Source organism: Salmo trutta, chromosome 5 (assembly GCF_901001165.1).
Source record: "Salmo trutta chromosome 5, fSalTru1.1, whole genome shotgun sequence".
In the NCBI taxonomy this organism is placed as follows: Eukaryota; Metazoa; Chordata; class Actinopteri; order Salmoniformes; family Salmonidae; genus Salmo; species Salmo trutta.
In genome coordinates, this window is record NC_042961.1 from 53,438,724 (window position 1) to 53,460,611 (window position 21,888).

At 42.9% G+C, this 21,888-nt stretch overlaps 2 protein-coding genes across 2 annotated transcripts in view; one reads left to right on the plus strand and one right to left on the minus strand.

Annotated features, from left to right (window-relative positions):
- The first annotated feature begins 280 nt into the window (after positions 1-280).
- LOC115194505 (purine nucleoside phosphorylase-like) lies at positions 281-4,919 on the plus strand. Its single transcript, XM_029754240.1, has 6 exons — positions 281-594; positions 2,596-2,765; positions 2,969-3,072; positions 3,428-3,603; positions 3,715-3,905; positions 4,077-4,919. The coding sequence occupies exons 1-6, from the start codon at positions 572-574 to the stop codon at positions 4,292-4,294; spliced, it is 882 nt and encodes a 293-aa protein (XP_029610100.1). The 5' UTR covers positions 281-571; the 3' UTR covers positions 4,295-4,919.
- Positions 4,920-5,139: 220 nt separating this feature from the next.
- Positions 5,140-21,888, minus strand: part of LOC115194504 (calpain-1 catalytic subunit) — a 28,376-nt gene continuing 11,627 nt past the window's right edge. Inside the window, exons 3-22 of the mRNA XM_029754239.1 lie at positions 21,171-21,240; positions 19,371-19,489; positions 14,818-14,951; positions 14,421-14,589; positions 14,182-14,265; positions 13,882-13,967; positions 11,034-11,108; positions 10,718-10,878; positions 10,239-10,399; positions 10,070-10,081; positions 8,790-9,001; positions 8,626-8,665; positions 8,180-8,245; positions 8,035-8,092; positions 7,692-7,756; positions 7,447-7,515; positions 7,200-7,278; positions 6,889-7,005; positions 6,617-6,675; positions 5,140-6,286 (exon numbers count right to left, since the gene is read on the minus strand). Of these exons, the coding sequence (XP_029610099.1) occupies positions 6,260-6,286; positions 6,617-6,675; positions 6,889-7,005; positions 7,200-7,278; positions 7,447-7,515; positions 7,692-7,756; positions 8,035-8,092; positions 8,180-8,245; positions 8,626-8,665; positions 8,790-9,001; positions 10,070-10,081; positions 10,239-10,399; positions 10,718-10,878; positions 11,034-11,108; positions 13,882-13,967; positions 14,182-14,265; positions 14,421-14,589; positions 14,818-14,951; positions 19,371-19,489; positions 21,171-21,240 (1,863 nt within the window). The 3' untranslated portion in view covers positions 5,140-6,259. The remainder of the gene's footprint in view (positions 6,287-6,616; positions 6,676-6,888; positions 7,006-7,199; positions 7,279-7,446; positions 7,516-7,691; positions 7,757-8,034; positions 8,093-8,179; positions 8,246-8,625; positions 8,666-8,789; positions 9,002-10,069; positions 10,082-10,238; positions 10,400-10,717; positions 10,879-11,033; positions 11,109-13,881; positions 13,968-14,181; positions 14,266-14,420; positions 14,590-14,817; positions 14,952-19,370; positions 19,490-21,170; positions 21,241-21,888) is intronic.

Below are 21,888 nucleotides of genomic sequence, written 5' to 3' on the forward strand. Positions count from 1 at the left end.
CATATCCTACAGGCATTAGCCTAGGCTACACCCCTTGGTTTCCAAACATTTATTGGAACATTCTGACGTGCCAACCATTCTGAAGGGGTGTGTCGGGGTTTGGGTGAGAATACATTAACTCAAACAGACATGGAACATATTTCCACCACACACCGTGCATTCTTTCTGTCCAGAATTGCGTAGTTTTAACGTGTGCGGTATGGTCCAATCCAAACGTCCGGATGTATTTGCGTCACCCAGGAGGAGGGGTGACAGAGAAGGGCTCCGTCTATAATTACATCGCTGCCTGTGCAAAGCTGACCAGATACAAGAGCATCTACTTTTAAACGGTTAACTGGAAGACTACTATACAGCTCAACGGTCTTCAAATTAATGATTTGACCATTTAGATCATCTAACATTATTTAAAATACCACTTTAATTTATTTATTTGAAGTGTTTTTTTTTTTTTTAAGGATTTTTTTCTTCCGCTTGAGGTTTTGCCGCCAGTCAAGTCTGTCTGCTGCGGTTACATTGAGCCAATTGATACATCGCTGCTTTTGAGAGGATTCCAGTCGAATTACTTTTCAGAATGTTTCCAGAGTCAAGTACCGGGTGAGTAGCCTAGGTTATTATTTCATTCATCCCATTCATGTTCTAGACGCGCTCTTTACATCTTGTTCCGCGGGCAAGTGCGTAGGAGGAAATTGCATCATTCTATGGTTCTATTTTACCTGCCAGTACTCACCCGCTACTTTTATTCACACGTGGTGGTACTGTAGCACTAGTATCGCACATGGTCAAGTGTGGAGTATATAGTAGTGTGTTTATTTTTAGATGAGACCCCCGAAATGGGTTTGTGTGGCTCTGGCGATTCAGCGTTAACGTTACATGGGCAGCAGATGGGACAAGCGCAGTCAGGGGGGATGCTCTTGAATTTGAGTTTGATCTTTTCATCGAGATTATACGATAGACTTTCAATCATATTTCGAATATAAAAAAAAAAATTATGCTCAGGTTCAGACATTTTTCGAAGGCAGATTAAAGCAGTACAGTATGCTGTATAGCCTACATCACGGTGCATGTTGGCTGCCGGTGTTGTGCCGAAAATCTCCCTTCTGACAGAATTCTCCCCCCCTTCTGTTTTCCATAATTCTGTGGCTAGAGTCAAATACTTTCTGTGGAGGGAATAGGGCGGAATCGTGCCGCCCTCGGGTGCGGGCGGGCGCGGGCACTGAAGGGGGGTTCGCCCAGGGCGCCATACAAACTAGAACCGCCACATACACTTGAAACAAATAGCCAAACCGAACACTTTAGACAAAAAAAATGCTTTCTGCTACTAAGATCAGTGAAATGTAGGCGAAACTGACAACGGAGTGAAGAGCAGAAATCTCAACTGGCAAGCAAGTCGCTGCAATGAAGAACGCGAAGGGGTGGGGGGATTCTGGCAGGGGGAGATTCTGTATGGGCTACAAAATGAAGTGGCTTTTTAGGGAGTCCTGTCGCATTCTTGAATGGGAAGGGGAAGCGAGGTACGCGCGGGATACACCATTACCGAAAATGAATAACCAGATGTGCTGCTGTTTTTAAAAACCCCAATTATTGCGAAAAGTCTAAATAGTCATTTATTATATTTTAAGATAATATTTGATTAAATCATTTCGGTATTATATACTGAACCTAAATATTTGTAAATACTCATCAAATGTAATTCACACTTCCTATTCTGAAGGCATATTCAAAATGTTGCAATGAAAATTAAAATATGCACTATTCAGAAATCGCTCCGCCATTTCCTGGTTGCTAAAATTTGCCCAATTTCTGTTTATGTGACAAACAAATAATTGTAGAGTAGAGAACCATTATACCATCTAAACTGCTGTGAAATATCTTTTCCAAAATATTGTTATTTCAGCTTTTTGAAGCCGATGTATAAAACCGAAAGTAAAATATGCGAAAACGAAACTTGAGAACAGAGAGCATAGAAATAGCGCGCATAATACACATTTCAATGAGAATGACAGATCTGTAACACACTGTGTATTTGGTTGGGTCAACCCAAAAAGGTATGTATTATCGCGTTAATTAACTATATAGCCCCATGAAGGGGCGGCAGGTAGCCTAGTGGTTAGAGCGTTGGGCCAGTAACTGAAAGGTTGGTGGAGCAAATCCCCGAGTTGACAAGGTATAAATCTGTTGTCAGAACAAGGCAGTTAACCCACTGTTCCTAGGCTGTCATTGTAAATCAGAATTTGTTCTAAACTGGCTTGCCTAGTTAAATAAAGGTTAAATAAAAACTAAATAAGAGGTGGTCTTATGGTTAGGCTGAGGCATCGTGACTGAAGGAATGTGTGTGTGTGTGTGCGCACATGCACGTGTTTCAATAGAAGAGTCCACACCCTTATTAACACACAGTTTTAGATTACTGCTAGGAAAACATCTGTTTAATAAGCACACACACACACTTCAACTTCCCATAGACACTCTGACACACCCCAGGGCATATCAGCTATGTGTCTTGATAGCATCGACCATGACATCCGTTGGTTTTATTATAAAGTATTAGTGTCAGTACGTATTTTATTCTAACGTACGGTATATTTCCCTCTGTTTCAGGATCAGCTATGAGGACTGCAAGGGCACAGCAGACTGGCTATTGTCCCAGACCTCCGTTCGCCCCCTGGTGGGCATCGTGTGTGGTTCAGGACTGGGAGGACTGGCTGACATGCTGAAAGACCAGGTGGCCTTCAACTACAAGGACATCCCCAACTTCCCCCAGAGCACAGGTGTAATATTATGTCTGTCAACTTGTTTTCTTGTGTGGTGAATCGGCATTGCAGATGTGTAGGTCCAAGATTATCTTTGTTGTGTCGTCTAACCAGGGAAAACTGGTTATCGCCTATGGAAAAAACACATGGTTCCATAAGATGTTTTCTGATTGGTTGCCGTGCGTCGTCGGTGCATTCTAATTGGTGGTTGTGTGTTACAGTGGCTGGACATGCTGGTCGCCTGGTGTTCGGGATGCTGAAGGGAAGGCCATGTGTGTGCATGCAGGGACGCTTCCACCTCTACGAGGGATACGCCATCCAGAAGGTACGTCTATCATGTCTGTTTACTACCTCGTGACTGTGGCAGGCAGACATCCGCTGCTCTTTCGATTACTTCACATGATATGTAGAGAAGATATCTTCTTTATTTTTCTTTTATCAGGGGCAATTTGCTTTACAACACTCGTTAAATACAGATAACATATGACCACATTGTGTAATTTTTACGCCTCTGTGTGTCATGTATGAATTGTTTTACTGCAGAAAATAATTCTATGTTAGTTATAGACTTAACACATAAAATCAGGAATCCTGCAATAGAGTATTCATGTATTAGCTGTACATTGTGATGTGTTATACCATTGTATTTGTGATGAATTGACCATGGATTTGTGTTCTAGATCACCCTGCCCATGCGTATCTTCAGCTTGCTGGGTGTTGAGACAGTAATCCTGACCAACGCTGCTGGCGGTCTCAACCAGGACTTCAAGGTGGGAGACATCATGATCATGAAAGACCACATCAACATGCCTGGGTTCGCTGGCAACAACCCACTGTCTGGACCTAACGACGACAGGTAGGCCAGGCAAGCTTGTGTGTTGTGTGTGACAGAGAGAATTATGTTGAACTTGTTTGCACGTGCAATAGTTGGGGCATTGAGGTGTAACCCTCCCTCCCGCTCTCCTAGGTTCGGCGTGCGGTTCCCCTGTATGTCTGACGCGTACGACAGAGAGCTGCAGCAGCTGGCTGTGGATGTGGGACAAGAGCTGGGCTACGGTGACTTCCTGCGTGAAGGCGTGTACTGTGTCCTGGGCGGGCCCTCGTTCGAGACCATTGCGGAGTGTCGCATGCTGCACAAACTGGGAGCTGATGCTGTCGGTACGTCTCATCTCTCCCTGCCTCCCTCCGTGGAATAATTTAATCAGCACCTTCACAATGCATTGGAAATATTGAACTCAAATTGTTCTCTTATATTGAGTAAATCTATAATTGATGCAGCTCTTCCTCTCTCTCTGTCTCTTTCTTTGTCTCTCTCTCTCTCTCCCTCAGGCATGAGTACAGTTCATGAGGTGATTGTAGCACGTCACTGTGGCATGCGTGTGTTCGCCCTGTCCCTGATCACCAACAAGGCTGTGATGGACTATGACAGTGAGGAGAAGGCCAACCACAAGGAAGTCCTGGAGACAGGCCAGCACCGCTCCATCCAGCTGCAGAAACTGGTCTCTACCATGGTCAATCGCATGGAGTACAACAACACCAACGCCTGAACGAACGAATGGAACTAACCACCAATCTCATAGAAATATATTTCCTACGGTGGGAATCCCCATTCAAGTCAGTGGGTAGCTGACGGGTTGGCTGGCGGCCATTTTGAGTGTACCCATGAAGGGGGCAGTCAAATAGTCGTGATCTGAGGGGCTATTTCCCTTCTAGGAATTATATTTCTATTGTGTAACTGGCCCTTAATTAGTAGAAACCGACCGCCTTTTAAAGTGCCTGATCTGAGAGCTGTGTGGAATAGTCACTTCCTGGCTGACGCCTCAACCTCAGTTGTTGAGTCCCTCTCACTTTTTAAAACATTCTTCCTATTTTTTTAAGCTAGTGTACATTCCTGCCGTGAGCAGCTCTACGGGCGGATTCTATTTTAGTTGTTTTTGTTATTGTTGCCATTATTATTGTCTATTAGAAGTTAGTGTTCATTTAATATTGATCTGCAGATGTAAATGTCTCGATTGAACGTAACAATGAGAACGTGATGAATCTGCTGTACATGTCTTAATGTGTGTATCCTGTCTATAGATGTACATTAGCCATCGTAAAGTATTTATTTCCGCTCGTCCTTTTTTTAAATTATCAATGTGGCTACTAAAGTTTATTTATTCATGTGATCAAGTCTTCTGTTTTAATTGGGGGCAATTGGCCAATTTACTGGTCGATGACACTCACTTCTGTGTAATATGTTGTCCAAAAAAGACTGAGGAAGTAACTTGAGAATTATTCACGGGTCGATATACAGTATTAACAATGGGACTCATTCCATGAGTCTGATATTCATTTTAGAACAGATTTTAGCCTCGCTGAAAACCCAAATTATGACATATCCACATTAATATAATTGTGTTCAGAAAGTTTTTATTAAAGTTTTGAAAAGATAGATATAGAGAAGTTAGATCATTCCATGATAGATGGCATAACAAGTCCAGAGTGTACATGGTAAACAACAGTCATGTGATTGCATAATGCATTTAAGACATTTTGGCGTTCATCTACACAGGAAATGTCAACTATAGTGTAATGGTAATATGAGTGTCATACTGCTTCTGCCCCCTTCAATATCAGTCTATTTGGCAAGATGGGAAAATGTCTCAATCTATACCTTCAAAGGTTTGTTTATTTCTCTTTCCGCCAAGATACGTGCATTTTTCTCTACCTTCATAGAGGTTATATAGCTCCCCTACATCAATACGTCTGACATTACATGCATCAGCTTCAGGCCTGCTATTCCAATCAAATCAGTCATCCCTTATAACCAACATCCCAAATACAAAAATAACAATCAAATGATTTATGTTCCCCTTGAACACTGAAAAATGAGATAAAATAAAGGCATGTCCTTGAAGTCTCTGTGCCCCCCCCCCCAAAAAAAGAGGATATCAAAGTGAGTATGCAGCATTACAATGATATTGTTAGTTTTTCCATTGAAAAGTATTCATATATCCGACTATGATAAAACTGTCATGCGGGTGATTCGATTCTCTAAGGATGATCAAGTACTTCCAAAAAAACAACAGCGCTTTGCCCTCTCTGCAGAGGAAATCATTTGACCCAGCAAACTCCATACTAACACCACCACCCCCTTAAACCTATTACGGACACAAACACTGGCTGCTGAAAGGAAGCCGCCATGTTGAAAATATGACAAGGCATCAATGAAATTTGGCACAAGGTGTAAACAAAAAGTTTAGGCAGTTTCCTTCCTATCCAATAGGAGGCAGTATCAAAATCTCCCACCAACTTCTATGTTACGGCCCCCTGTGAGTAGAATTGTCTCCCTCTGTTTCTAAGGTAACAGGCAAGGCTTTAGCACACCCGTATACTAAATGTTGTAAACATTCCAAGAGTTTTTCAAATCCATGGACCTCTGCAGCGTGGAGAGGAGGGACCAGGTAAAGGCACTTCTGAAAGGACATTAGTGCAGCCTGGTGCAGTAACATCAGAGGGTCAGTCCATCTCTAGGCAAACATGGTCAGGCTGATCCACTGCAGAGAGAAGGTGGAGAGGGAAAGGAGGTAAACAGTTTTACCACTGCAAAAAATAAATCCCAACTTCCCGCCACTCTACAGAGGGGATAGAAAAACAAATCTCTCCCTTTTCCTGTCAGTGGAGGCTGCTGAGGGGAGGACGGCTCATAATAATGGCTGGAATGGAGTCAATGGAATGGCATCAAACATGGTTTCCATTGGTTGATACCATTCCATTGACTCCATTCAAGCCATTACTATGTGCCGTCCTCCCCATAGCAGCCTCCACTGGTTCCTGTATACACCTGGAAAACAGATGCGATTGATAGAAATGTGAGATCTTCAGACCTGGAAGAAGTTGAGTTGTATGACTCCATCAGCATCTGTGTCCAACGTCTTGAAGGTCTCTGTAAAGTAGAGGAGAGAGAATTGTAAGACATTGCTATCCTGTTTTCAAGCGCTCATAAATGTACAGTACGTAATATAATCATGCAAATATATATTATTATTCTCAACAATCAAGACTATGACAAGTATTGCTTGATGGCCAATTTGAAGTGAGTTTATTAATACAAGGACTTAATAGGGAAAAAGTATGGAAATATGACAAAATGACTCACTGAACATGGTCTCCAGCCTAACCAGGCAGGTAACAAAGTTGTCAAAGTCAACTGCCAAGTCAGCCTCAGTGTAACGCAGTATGATCAGCTGGAACAGGTGGTTTGTCAGCTTGAACCCTGGGGAAATAACAGACAGACCATAGGTGGGAACCATTTAAAAGCTAGATATGCTTTCATAAAGTTCCCATGGGTCAGACTTCAGGTGTCCGGTGTAGTCAGGTGTCCTGGTTTGGTTGAATACAACTAGTGATGATTCACTACAAAGGAACTGGGCTGTGGTTTAAGGAAAGGAGGGACTGGGCTGTGTTTACCTGCTGCCTCCAGAGCCATCCTCATCTCATAGGAACTCATGGTGCCTGACTTGTCCAGATCAAACTGACGGAATATAGTCTGGAGAGAGAGAAAGAGAGAGGAAGAAGACAAAGATAAGGAACTAGTGGAATGGCTCTACCAAGACTAGACAAGGAACACCAACAAGGAACACACGAAGAGAGAGAAGGCTCAGTTTCACAGAATGACTCAGGTGAATAGCAGAACAGATGTTTAAGCTAATCTCACCAGGTATCGTTTGATCTTCTCCCACAGCACATGGAACTCTGTCAATCCCAGTTTACCACTACCATCAGTCTGAAGGACACGGTCAAGGAACCTTGTTCAGACAGACAGACAGACAGACAGACAGACAGACAGACAGACAGACAGACAGACAGACAGACAGACAGACAGACAGACAAGAGAGAAAAGCAGAGACCAGACAGAGAGGACTAATACTGTATGAAAATGCATCAATACACCAAGGATACGTCCATCAGGTTGATCATAGTCCGACAGGAATCTGGTCCAAATCCATCTGTTTTCAGATCTTTGTCTGTATCGGAGAGAGAGAGAGAGAGAGAGAGAGAGAGAGAGAGAGAGCGAGAGAGAGAAAGAGAGAGATAGGGGAAGATGGAGAGAGAGCGAGAGAAGTGTAAAAACAAATTTTGCGTTTTCGAACTGCACCTGTAATATCCAAATCCAAATATTTACATATTTCCACTGTAAGGACCGACAGTTTGTGTTTCTGCTGAAGGCATGTGGCTGGGTTTTAGTCACACATACAGATACAGAGTAGAATACTGTGTCCTTATTCTATTCCTGTGGACTCACGCTTGGTCATGATCCTGTTCAAAATAGTCTGCAGCTCTGTGGCACTGATCTCCATGTCCTGTAGGCCAAACAGAGAGACCATGAGAAAAGACTACATCAGACCCTTCACTCTGCTCTACCCTCATTGCCCAACACGACTCCTCACCTCTCCAGCCAGTTGTCTAAACAGACTCTTGAAGCCAGCGTCGATCTGGCTCTCGTCCAGCTCGGTCTGAAACAAAGACAGAGGAATGTAAACTCACAGAGGAATGTAAACTCACAGAGGAATGTAAACTCCCAGAGGAATGTAAACTGACAGAAGAATGTAAACTCACAGAGGAATGTAAACTCACAGAGGAATGTAAACTGACAGAAGAATGTAAACTCACAGAGGAATGTAAACTCACAGAGGAATGTAAACTCACAGAGGAATGTAAACTCACAGAGGAATGTAAACTCTTCACTTTGATTTGTTTAGGAATAGTGTATAAAAAATGGACTCCCTATTCCCTATATAGTGCACTACTTTCAACTAATGCCCTAATCAAAAGCAGCACACTATTTAGTGAATTAGGTGACATTTGGGACACAACCCATGTCTCCTCCACTCACCTCTGCTGGTAGTTCAGCTGTGACATCATCATCCAGCTCCCTAACAGACAGAAAATAACACCAGTATCAATATCCTTCAATCAAATGCATCACCTTATGCCATCCATAACCTCCGTATCAACCTATCATATTTCCTGTCCACCTCTCACTTCTCCATCACTCACTCATAGTTGGCAGGTTTCTCAGAGAAGACCCTGAGGACGAAGTCTCCCTCCTTCTTGGGTTCAAAGGTGGAGGGGACAATGATGTACTCCCCAGCAGGCAGCTGGAAGCGAGAGCTCACCTCTCTCAGGTTGATGAAGAGCTCAGAGCGGGCGCTGGAACCGTGCGTCAGGAAGAAGTCTCTCTTCAGGTGGACGCCTGATTTACCCATGTACTAAGAGGACAGAGAGAGTAGTGGGAAAATGCTGTGAGGGAGGTGAACTCACTAACCCCTGACCTCTAACCCTTAACCCCTGATCTGCCCACATACCAAGGGCAGGGGAAAGCAGTATGAGTGAGTTAGTTAAACTAGGTGAACCTAACCCATGTACTAAGAGGATGGAGAGGAGGGACAGCTCTGTGAGTGAATTGGTTGAATGACCTCTAACCCTTGACCTCTAACCCCTAATCTGCCCACATACTGAGAAGAAAGCACTGTGGGCAAGTTAGTTCACTTCAGAGAAGTTGAGTTCATTGCACCCCCTTCTAGGTGAACCTAACCCCTAACTGTGAGGGAAGTAAATCTCTGAACCCTTGACCTCTGAGCTTTGACCTTAATAACAACAATAACAAAGCGTTTTCCCCATCCCCGTTTCAGTAAAACGCTGCGGGACGGGGCTGGAGAAATGTAAACACTCTCAAATTTTTGGACTATGGATGCAAGGAAAGACCATCCATGATATAGAAATGATAGTTCCAACTATGTTTTGAGGCTGTATGGTGTTTGTTTAAATTGACTTTGTTCACAAACATTGAAGTTAAACAAGCTGATGTGTTGGGTTCTGATGGGGTGACAGTTGAACTAAGCTCATGAGGCATTTCTAAGTTCTATTCTTCAAGGCCTGCCTACATACCATAATGCCTACATACCATACTGCCTACATACCATAATGCCTACATACCATAATGCCTACATACCATAATAGTCTAAAAATGGATGCAGCAACTGCAGATCTCCCCTTTAAGAGCACAATGTTGCCACAGCATGAGGAGAATGCCACCGTGCATCTCCATATGAGACAATTGGCCAATGAGCCTAAGTACGAGCTGCACTGACCATTATAGGCCTTTTGGCTGGATTCCACTTCTTCAGATATGACACACTGTCCAACAGGTTTTAACGCACTCTAAATATCTAGCAAATGGACCAACAGGATCATAGTTATGCTGGACTCTTACAGCTTATCACAAGATTAACTTACAACCTAACGTCAAAGAATACTGGCCAGCAGAATATACATACCTCATTAGGAACCTGGAGAGAGACACAGAAAAAGATAGGAGTTAGATAGAAACATCCAGTCAATTCTACTTGTTCAAAACACTTTCCTTGACAAACGGTCGTATTGCCTTGCTTACACTTTAAAACTGAATGAAAAAAGTTGAACAAGATACAAAGATCAGCTTCTTGCCTCGTAGATGGCGAAACCGATGGTCTCCATGTCTTCGCCCTCCTTGCGTTTCTTTCTCCGGTCCTTCTGCATCAGCGCCACCAGGAAGCTGCAATCTGATTGGCCGGCTGTGTCGGGGTGCTGCAGGGCAACCTTGAATTGCGGGTTGATCCAGAATGTGGCTAGGGATTGTGGGGGAATCAGTTATTAGAAGACTCTAGAGAAGGAAACATTTTAATCAACTGTTTATTAGACACCATTTCTTTATCCTCACGCATCCAGTAGAAGTTGCTTTTAGGTACATATCTAGCTTCAGCCTACCCTCCCAAATCATAATCTTAACCATGGGAGAAAAACAACTCCTTTGCTCAGTGACTAGGAGTAACTGTCTTTATCCTTCTCTCTTTGCTACAGCCTGGCTGGGCCACTTCCCTCTCTCCTCTGCCTCCTTCCCTGCCTCCTTCCCTGCCTCCTTCTTTCCATCCTCCCTCCCTCCTCACCAGGGAAGTTCCTGCAGCCCCCAGCCGTGCTGCCTGACCTCCACTCCCCCTGGTAGACGACTGAGCTCCACTTCTTCTGCTGGGTGGCCTCCAGGGCGTCTGCTGTCAGGTTGCAGATCTCCAGACGTGTGAACTCAAGCAGGAAGTCACTGAACGACATCCTGATAGAAGGGAGGGAGGGAGAGGGGTGAGGGAGATGGAGAGTCGGTCAGGCATACGATGCATTAGCGCACACATACTCTCAAGTATCATACCAATCGGCCAATAAGACATCCGACTTGGTGTCACAAATACATACACATAAACACACACTCACCAGAACTCTCCGTCCTCACTGCAGTTCTGGAGTCGCCCTCTGACTGAGCGGTCAACACCCTCCCACTCTCTGGAGCTGAAACATCCACAATGAAAACACATCACTGACTGTATTTCAACAACAAATAGTAGTTATATGATATATGATAAGACAGCAAATAAACTCACTAGATATGCTATATAATATGACAGCTATAAACTCACAGGTTTTATGACATATGATATGACAGCTATAAACTCACAGGTTTTATGACATATGATATGACAGATATAAACTCACAAGTTATATGATATATGATATGACAGCTTGTCACGCCCTGACTATAGAGATCCTTATTATTCTCTATGTTTGGTTAGGTCAGGGTGTGACTCGGGTGGGAAAATCTATGTTTTCTGTTTCTTTGTTTTTGGGCCGAGTATGGTTCCCAATCAGAGGCAGCTGTCTATCGTTGTCTCTGATTGGGAATCATACTTAGGCAGCCTGTTTTCTTCCTGTGTTTGTGGGAGGTTGTTTTCTGTTTAGCCTCTGTTGCCTGACAGAACTGTACGTTTTCTTTTTTCGCCTTTTATTGTTTTGTTTGAGTGTGTTGTGATAATAAAGAATCATGAGCACTTACCACCCTGCGCTTTGGTCCACTTCTCCTTCAGACAACCGTTACACAGCTATAAACTCACTAGATATGCTAAATGATATGACAACCATAAACTCACTAGTTATATGATATATGATATGACAGATATAAACTCACTAGTTATATGATATATGATATGACAGCTATAAACTCAAAAGTTATATGATATGACAGCTATAAACTCACAAGTTATATGATATGACAACTATAAACTCACTAGTTATGTGATATATGATATGACAACTATAAACTCACTAGTTATATGATATGACAAATATAAACTCACTAGTTATGTGATATATGATATGACAGCTATAAACCCACTAGTTTTATGATATATTATGACAGCTATAAACTCACTAGTTATATGATATGACAAATATAAACTCACTAGTTATGTGATATATGATATGACAGCTATAAACCCACTAGTTATATGATATGACAGCTATAAACTCACAAGTTATAAGATATATGATATGACAGCTATAAACCCACTAGTTATATAATTTGACAGCTATAAACTCACAAGTTATATGATATGACAGTTATAAACTCACTAGTTATGTGATATATGATATGACAGCTACAAACCCACTAGTTATATGATATGACAGCTCTAAACTCACTAGATACAGTGCATTCTGAAAGTATTTATTCCCCTTCCACATTTTGTTACATTACAGCCTTATTCTAAGATTGATTAAATTAAAACAATTCCTCATCAATCTACACACAATACCACATAATGACAAAGTAAAAACAGGTTTTTAGACATTTTTGCTAATTTATAAAAGATAAATCACATTTACATAAGTATTCAGACCCTTTACCCAGTACTTTGTTGAAGCAATTTTGGCAGCGTTTACAGCCTCAAGTCTTCTTGAGTATGATGCTACAAGCTTGGCACACCTGTATTTGGGGAGTTTCTCCCATTCTTCTCTGCAGATCCTCTCAAGCTCTGTCAGGTTGGATGGGGAGCATCGCTGCACAGCTATTTCCAGGTTTCTCCAGAGATGTTCGATCGGGTTCAAGTCCAGGCTCTGGCTGGGCCACTCAAGGACATTCAGAGATTTGTCCCGAAGCCACTCCAGCATTGTCTTGACTGTGTGCTTAGGGTCGTCGTCCTGTTGGAAGGTGAACCTTCGCCCCAGTCTGAGGTCCTGAGCGCTTTGGAGCAGGTTTTCATCAAGGACCTCTCTGTACTTTGCTCCTTTCATCTTTCCCTTGATTCTGACTAGTCTCCCAGTCCCTGCCGCAGAAAAACATCTCCACAGCATGATGCTGCCACCACCATGCTTCACCGTAGGGATGGTGCCAGGTTTCATCCAGACGTGACGCTTGGCATTCAGGCCTAAGAGTTTAATCTTGGTTTCATCAGACCAGAGAATCTTGTTTCTCATTGTCTGAGTCCTTTAGGTGCCTCTGAGAGGGCTGTCATGTGCCTTTTCCTGAGGAGTTGCTTCCATCTGGCCACTCTACCATAAAGGCCTGATTGGTGGAGTGCTGCAGAGATGGTTGTCCTTCTGGGATTCTCCAAGCTCAACAAAGGAACTCTAGAGCTATGTCAGAGTGACCATCGGGTTCTTGGTCACCTCCATGACCAAGGCCCTTCTCCCCTTGTTGCTCAGTTTGGCCGGGCGGCCAGCTCTAGGAAGAGTCTTGGTGGTTCCAAACTTCTTCCAACTAAGAATGATGGAGGCCACTGTGTTCTTGGGGACCTTCAATGCTGCAGAAATGTTTTGGTACCCTTCCCCAGGTCTGTACCTCAACACAACCCTGTCTCGGAGCTCCACGGACAATTCCTTCAACCTCATGGCTTGTTTTTTTTTCTGACATGCACTGTCAACTGTGGGACCTTATATAGACAGGTGTGTGCTTTTCCAAATCAACTCCAATGAAGTTATAGAAACATCTCAAGGATGATCAATGGAAACAGGATGCACCTGAGCTCAATTTCGAGTCTCATAGCAAAGGGTGTGAATACATATGTAAATAAGGTATTTTTGTTTATATATTTAATAGATTTGCAAAAAGTTCTAAAAACCTGTTTTTGCTTTGTCATTATGGGGTATTGTGTGTAGATTGCTGAGTTTTATTTTGTATTTAATCAATTTTAGAATAAGGCTGTAATGTAACAAAATGTGAAACAAGTCAAGGGGTCTGAATATATGTTATATGACACATGATATGTAAAGTGAAGCTTCTGTCTCGTACTTGTCACTCCAGGCCCCAGTCCACTCTATCTCTCCCCAGGGGTTGCGGATACGGACCAGTTTGGTCTTATTCCCCCTGTACACCACCTGATGGAGAAGGATACTGCATTACACAGATGTTTAGTAGCTGGGCAAATCACCAGCCTTGAGTCAATCAAACTGATGCAAAGGGAAACACATTTGTACTGGTTTCAACGCTGTCTTTTCTGTCCAATCGGATGTCATTATTGTTCTCTCTGTTTAGAACCCCACTAAAACAAACTGGGATTACCCTCTTAGCGTCAATCAAACATTGGCTCACCTCGTCGACCCCTGTCAATGAGTAGGCGTGGCCTTTCACTAGCTTCTTAAAGGTCACGGCCTCCATGTCATGACTGCCGGTGATCTGGGGATAGAGAAAGGACACGGTCAGGGAAGACGCACGCACGCACGCACACACACACGCACACACATACACACACACACACACACACACACACACACACACACGTACGAACACTGCTACACTGTTCAGCATATGTGAGGGGTATCGGTACTGACGTCTATGGAGCAGCCCAGCAGTGAGCCTCTCTCCACGGCCCGGCTGATGATGCTGTAAAGGTCAGAGGGCGCCTTCCTCAGCTCGAACATCTCCGTCACCCCTCCTGTGAAGTCCTCAAAACCCTCTGACGTACTGCCTCCCGACAGAGCCTCATAACAGCCATTCAACCTGCAACAAGGGTTGACAATTCTGTGTCAAAAGTCTATGTAAGACCACAAATCACTCTACAATATGCATACAGACATATCATTTTCTATTGACATTTTGGTCATTTATTTACTGATATAATAACACACAAACATATACATAGACAGAGTGAAAGAAATGCAAAGCCCACGTTTACATTTAAATTCTTCTAACCACCCTCTTCTCCTCTCCTCCCTCATCCCTCCTTACTTGGCATAGGCCTTCTCCAGCAGGGCGCTCCAGAACTCTCCTCCCTCGGCAGAGTGGACAAACAGCAGCTTCCCATCCTTCACCGGCAGCCTGTCATCGATCACCACCTCCACCCACTCCCCATACTGCCAGAACTACAAAACAGAGACAGTAGGGAGTTTGTAACCATATCAGAACTACAACACACAGACAGTAGGGAGTTTATAACCATCTCAAAACTACAACACACAGACAGTAGGGAGTTTATAACCATATCAGAACTACAACACACAGACAGTAGGGAGTTTATAACCATATCAGAACTACAACACACAGACAGTAGGGAGTTTATAACCATATCAGAACTACAACACACAGACAGTAGGGAGTTTAAAATCATATCAGAACTACAACACACAGACAGTAGGGAGTTTATAACCATATCAGAGCTACAACACACAGACAGTAGGGAGTTTATAACCATATCAGAACTAGAACACACAGACAGTAGGGAGTTTATAACCATATCAGAGCTACAACACACAGACAGTAGGGAGTTTATAACCATATCAGAACTAGAATGAAGAGTAGAGTAGAATGAAGGGAGTTGTCTCTGGAAGCTGATCCATGGTCAGTTTTACACAAGGATCATATTCATGTTACTATACACACCAAGAGTGAATACACAGAACATTGAAGAAGACAACAACAAAAATCCCCTCCCCCGAGGATAAGCAGGGAGTTTATGATCCCTAACAGCCAATGACCACCAGAGGTCAGAGGTGGCACTAGAACCAGCTCATCGTAGATAGAGCTCAGCAGGGGAAATAAGGAACTAAGACTGAGGCAACAACCAGAGGAAGTCATGGTGGGTTCCATGTAGTCTGCCTACACCACTGTGATGTCAGTACGCTTTTAGAGGGAGAAACACAGGCTGCTCAGTAATGTATCATACTCCTCAGCTGCATGCAGTTGGCGGATGCAATAACGGCAAGGCAATACAGCTCCACCAGACCAGATGAGATGAGGGAAACCAGGGTCATGTACAGTATCTATGAAGTACATGGCTCTGGGAAACACTAATGGAACCACATTGAAGAATTTTTCCCCCCCAAAGTGTCAGAACCAGAAGCCGCAATGATACTTACGAGAGTGCATGAGTGTGTGTGCGCATGAGTGGGTGTGTGCATGAGTGTGTGTGTGTGTGCGTGCACGAGTGTGTGTGTGTATGTGTGTGTGTGTGAGTGCTTGCATGCGTGCATGCATGAGTGTGTGTGTGTGTGTGTGTGTGCCTGTGAACGTGCATGAGTGTAAGTGTGTGTGTGTGTGTGTGATCAAGATCTCAGCAAAAAAAGAGTATAAAAAAATACTACTAATACTGAGCAATATTGTATGCTCAAAAAATATATATATTTTACACTAGTACAATTACAAGAGATGTTGTTTATCAAGTAGTATGTTTTTTCTAAATAAGATGGGGGTCAAAAGGATTGCTACCCCTGTTTCCAATACCAAGAATACATGGAACATTATATAGCTCTTTTCAGTTTCCTAAAGGCACTTTACAATTGTAGAAACGAAACAAAAAACAGAGATACTTTGTGAGGATAACGGCACTGGGGCTTCTTCTAAAATGTTTTATGAGATTGGAGAACACACATTCCTCCATACAGAATCTTTCCAGATCCTTGATATCCTTCGTCTGCTCTTATGGACTGCCCTCTTCAGTTCAAACCACAGGTTTTCAATGGGGTTCAAGTCCAGAGACTGAGATGGCTGTTGCAAAATGTCGATTTTGTGGTCAACTAACCATTTCTCATGTCTGCTTGGTGTTATTGTCTTGCTGGAAAATGCACCTGCGGCCAAGTGTCAGCCTCCTAGCAGAGGTAACCAGGTTTTGGGTATACATTTCCTCCGACTTGGTAAAGTTCATGATGCCGTTGACCTTAACAAGGGGCACAGGACCAGTGGAAGCAAACCAAACATAACGTCAAAGATGCACCACCATATTTTACAGTAGGTATGAGGTACTTTTCTTGTTAAGGTCAACGGCATTATGAACTTAACCAAGTACGAGGACATTTTAAACAAAAAACTGGTCGCCTCTGCCAGGAGGCTAAAACTTGGCCACAAGTTAATCTTCCAGCAAGATAATAACCCCAAGCACTCATCTAAATCCACAAAGAAATGATTAATTGACCACAAAATCTACATTTTGCAATCTCAGTCTCCGGAATGGAACCCCATTGAAAACCTTTAGTTTGAATTGAAGAGGGCGGTCCATAAGGGCAGTCGAAGGATATCAAGGATCTGGAAAAATTCCAAAGTGTTCTCCAATCTTATAATCACAAGGGCAGGGTTCTAGAGTATTGAAAACAAGGGTGCCAATAATTTTGACCCTCATCGTTTTTAGATTATTTTTCTATTACTTTTTTAAAGACCCAATGAAGTCAACATCTGATGAATCTAACACTGTAAAAGTGTGATTTTTTATCAGTGTTATGTCCTGATAGTTTCTTGTTGAAAATACAATCTAGACAGGACCTTCTAATCAGCAGGTTTTCATGGGAGGAAGTTTTGGCATTCCATGGTGACATCACCATGCAGTCAATTGATTAATAGACCAATAACAAAGAGCGTTCCAAACCTCTCAGCTTTCCCCTCCCCCACCCAGACCACTCCCAGACAGTGATAGAAATATTCTTGCTTGATCATTTTTTGTTGCCCATTTTAATGGAAATCTATTCAAGTAAGGTACTTAATTGTTACCCAAAAATGATCTGATATTGATATAAAAACAGCTGCATTAGGCCTTTAAACAAAATCTATTTAGCTGATAAATTGTATTAGCATAAAATAAACTGAAAACTACTCAAATAAAACTGATCTGGTTCATCCCCATTGTTTAGGTGAAAGACAGACAACGAATGCATTTAATGCCTGCTCTGTGGTTGTCCCATTAGGCAGGGGATTTTGAAATCAACCAAACTGCAAAGACTTATATTAGCCAACATATAATAGCTAAACCGGGGCGTCGCAAAAGCAGTATTTTTTTTCACCTGCTAAACTGGAAATGCAACTTCTGGTCAGGGCTGGGCTGACACAGAGAAGTACCACAACACTCCCTCCTCCACAGACACACAAGAGGGGGAATCACACTATGATCACATTACTGAATCTACACTATCAGCCTTTATGGGGCATATCCCAACTTCCACTCAGTTGAACACATTGATGACAATAAGAGATGAAGTGAACATTTGATGTAGGTGGAAGTTAGGATTCATTCCTATCATAACTATATCTCAATGTATCTATTTAGCAGAGTTGGGGTCTGATCCACATAAATCCAATCAATTTGTGAACTGATGTATTCCAGTTCAACGGACAGGATCATTTTAACTTAAATTCACCCCAACGTTATCACAACAATATTTGAGATAAACACACCTGTGGTGGCTACAAAAAAGTAAACCATATCGTAGTCAAAGAGCCAGCGGCACTTAAAGTAACTTAATGTAATTGTCAAGTGTTTCCAGATTTCTATGAAATATGACCTATAATTAATTACAATACGAGTGAAATACTTTCCCCCCCCAAAAAGGCAATTAAGTAGGTTAAAAAGCAGCTTTTCCGTGTTGTAATGGTGGGGCTGTATACCTGTTATGAAAAATATGAATGCGAGTAGATTGCTGATTGGCCAGCTCACCCAATGAGGTCGGACGATGTCATTATCTTTCAGGAAATAGCAAGCATTTTGGAAATGTTTAAGATACAAGTTTGAGGTTTTTGAAGTGTTTCTTCTCAAATGTATGTTTTGGCCTCAAATACGAGTATAAGATGAGTCAACAACATTACTTGGGTATGAGTTAACAGAATATAAACTTTGAAAGGGGGATTTTCACTGGACAGTTACTTTAAACTGTGCAGTTAATTTACCCTTTCACTTTCTGATCAAATCAAATCAAATGTTATTGGTCACATACACATGGTTAGCCGATGTTAATGCGAGTGTAGCGAAATGCTTGTGCTTCTAGTTCCGACCGTGCAGTAATATCTAACAAGTAATCAATTTCACAAGTAAACAATTTCACAACAACTACATTATACGCACACAAGTGTATAGGAATGAATAAGAATATGTACATATAAATATATGGATAAGCGATGGCCGTGCGGCATAGGCAAGATGCAGTAGATGGTATGGAGTACAGTATATACATATGAGATGAGTAATGTAGGGTATGTAAACATTATATAAAGTGGCATAGGCCTGGCAAGAAGCAGGAAGAGGTTCCTCGGTTCAGTTATGATGTACTCAAATCCTACCTAGGTGTATTGTTTGCAGATAAAGTGTTTATAACTAGTTTATTACTCAGTAACTGTGACAGTCGAGATTTTGACTGAACGATCCAGAAATGTCAAGCAGAGAATTTAGGCCGCTTTTTTGTTTTTTTATGCCTTTTCTATAAATACTTGAGCTAAATATCAACTGTAGATCCAGTATTTGGGAAATCAACAGGAATATCATAATATACAGTAGTAATAGAAACAGGAAGTGAGTGTGTGTTGACCTGGAAGTGGAAGATGCCAGCGTACTGTCCTCCGAAGTCCTGTCCATGAGGAACCACTCTGTGGAGGAGATTATCATTCAAAGTCAACGAAGCTATGGCTGCCAGCAACCAGCAGTCACCTGTAACACACACACACACATACACACACACACAACATAAAACCTCAGTCATAGGTAGACTACGGCAATGATAGCAATACATTGTATCAGTCATCCCTTCAAGAAGTCAACAACCATTCATTAGAAGGGTGAGTTTTTCTGGCCACATGTTCTGACCAGGAAAAACTCTGGCCGCTAGACATAGCATTCAACTAATGCCCAGAGTTTTTCCTGCTCTAGCAACACGATAAGGTAAAACTCCTCCCCTTGTTCATCATTTATCTCTTCAAAAGTTCCCAACTGTTCTTCCTTTGAATAATTTCTTGCCTCAAGGGTAGGTGAAGCTAGCTATCTGACAACAACACGTAATCTCAGACATGACTTATTAATTGCAGACAGATACTGCAGTCTGTTTCTGTCTGCTGTGGGAACGAATCACTTCAGCCTGAAGTGGTAAAAACCTTGTAAAACTGGAATGCACCTTATAAGCAACCTGTAAAGAGAGAAGGGTCCAAACATCTGTTAACACACCCTTCACCATGACCCTACCAAACCTCCCATGAGTGTTTGACTTTGAACTGGACCAACAGTATGCCGCTTCAATCACTACACCTACCTCTAACAGAAGAGGACATAAGACAACGCTCCTGCAGAGTATAGAGGTTACTATTTCATTTTGAAGATGTGAGGTAGCAGAGCGGGGTATAAATTATTCATCCTCTGCAGGGTTTAGAGGAAAACACCTCAATGTCAATCAAAACTTTTCTGTGGGCATATTCATCTTTCTTTCTCACGTTTTCCATTTCTCTCTTTCTCCCTCTCTCCATCTCTCTTTCTCCATCTCTCCATCTCTCTCTCCCTACCTTTCTCTTCTAATTTCTTTGCGTTTATTTAACCAGCTAAGTCCCATTGGGATACACATCTCTGAGCTTGCCAAGAGGCAGCATCATAATCATACTTACAAATACAATTCCTCCCATGGCTCTCTCTCTCCCACCTCTCTCTCTCCCCTACCTCTCTCTCCCACCTCCCACCTCTCTCTCTCTTTCCTACCTCTCTCCCCCAACTCCCACCTCTCTCTCTCCCCTACCTCTCTCTCCCACCTCCCTCTCTCCCACCTCTCTCTGTCCACTATATCTCTCTCCCACCTCTCTCTCCCACCTCCCACCCCTCTCTCTTTCCTACCTCTCTCTCCCACCTCCCACCTCTCTCTCCCACCTCTCTCTCTTCCCTACCTCTCTCCCCCACCTCCCACTCTCCCCTACCTCCACCCTCTCTACTCTCTCTCTCCCACCTCCCTCTCTCCCACCTCTCTCTCCCCTACCTCTCTCTCCCACTTCTCTCTCCCACCTCCCACCTCTCTTTCCTACCTCTCTCTCCCACCTCCCACCTCTCTCTCCCACCTCCCACTCTTCCCTACCTCTCTCCCCCACCTCCCACTCTCCCCTACCTCCACCCTCTCTACTCTCTCTCTCTCCCACCTCCCTCTCTCCCACCTCTCTCTCTCCCCTACCTCTCTCTCCCACCTCTCTCTCCCACTTCCCACCTCTCTCTTTCCTACCTCTCTCCCCCACCTCCCACCTCTCTCTCTTCCCTACCTCTCTCCCCCACCTCCCACTCACCCCTACCTCCACCCTCTCTACTCTCTCTCTCTCTCTCCTACCCTTCTCTCTCCGTGAAAGCTGACTAAGTGGTTATTCACCCAGAGCTCCCTGGCAGATATCAGTGCGAGTGGCTCCATCCATTATGAACTGAGGACGGGTACAGATCTCCTGTTGAGAGAAAGAGAGAGCGAGAGAAAGAGAGAGAGAGAGGAAAAAAAATAATTAACAAAAAATCGGAGCAAACTAGAATGCTATTTGGCCAAAAACAGAGAGAACACAGTGGTAGAATACCTAACCACTGTGACTGACACAAATTTAAGGAAAGCTTTGACTATGTACAGACTTAGTGAGCAAAGCCTTGCTATTGAGAAAGGCCACCATATGCAGACCTGGCTCTCAAGAGAAAACAGGCTTTGTGCACACTGCCCACAAAATGAGGTGGAAACTGAGCTGCACTTCCTGGCCTCCTGCCAAATGTATGACCATATTAGAGACACATATTTCCCTCAGATTACACAGATCCACAAAGAACTTGAAAAAAAACTCAATTTTGATAAACTCCCATATCTATTGGGTGAAATACCACAGTGTGCCATCACAGCAGCAAGATTTGTGACCTGTTGCCACAAGAAAAGGGCAACCAGTGAATAACAAACACCATTGTAAATACAACCTATATTTATGTTTAATTATATTCCCTTTTGTACTTTCACTATTTGCACACAATAAGACATTTGAAAGGTCTTTATTCTTTTGGAACTTTTGTGAGCGTAATGTTTACGCTCACATATATCTTTGGGGAAGATATATGAGAGA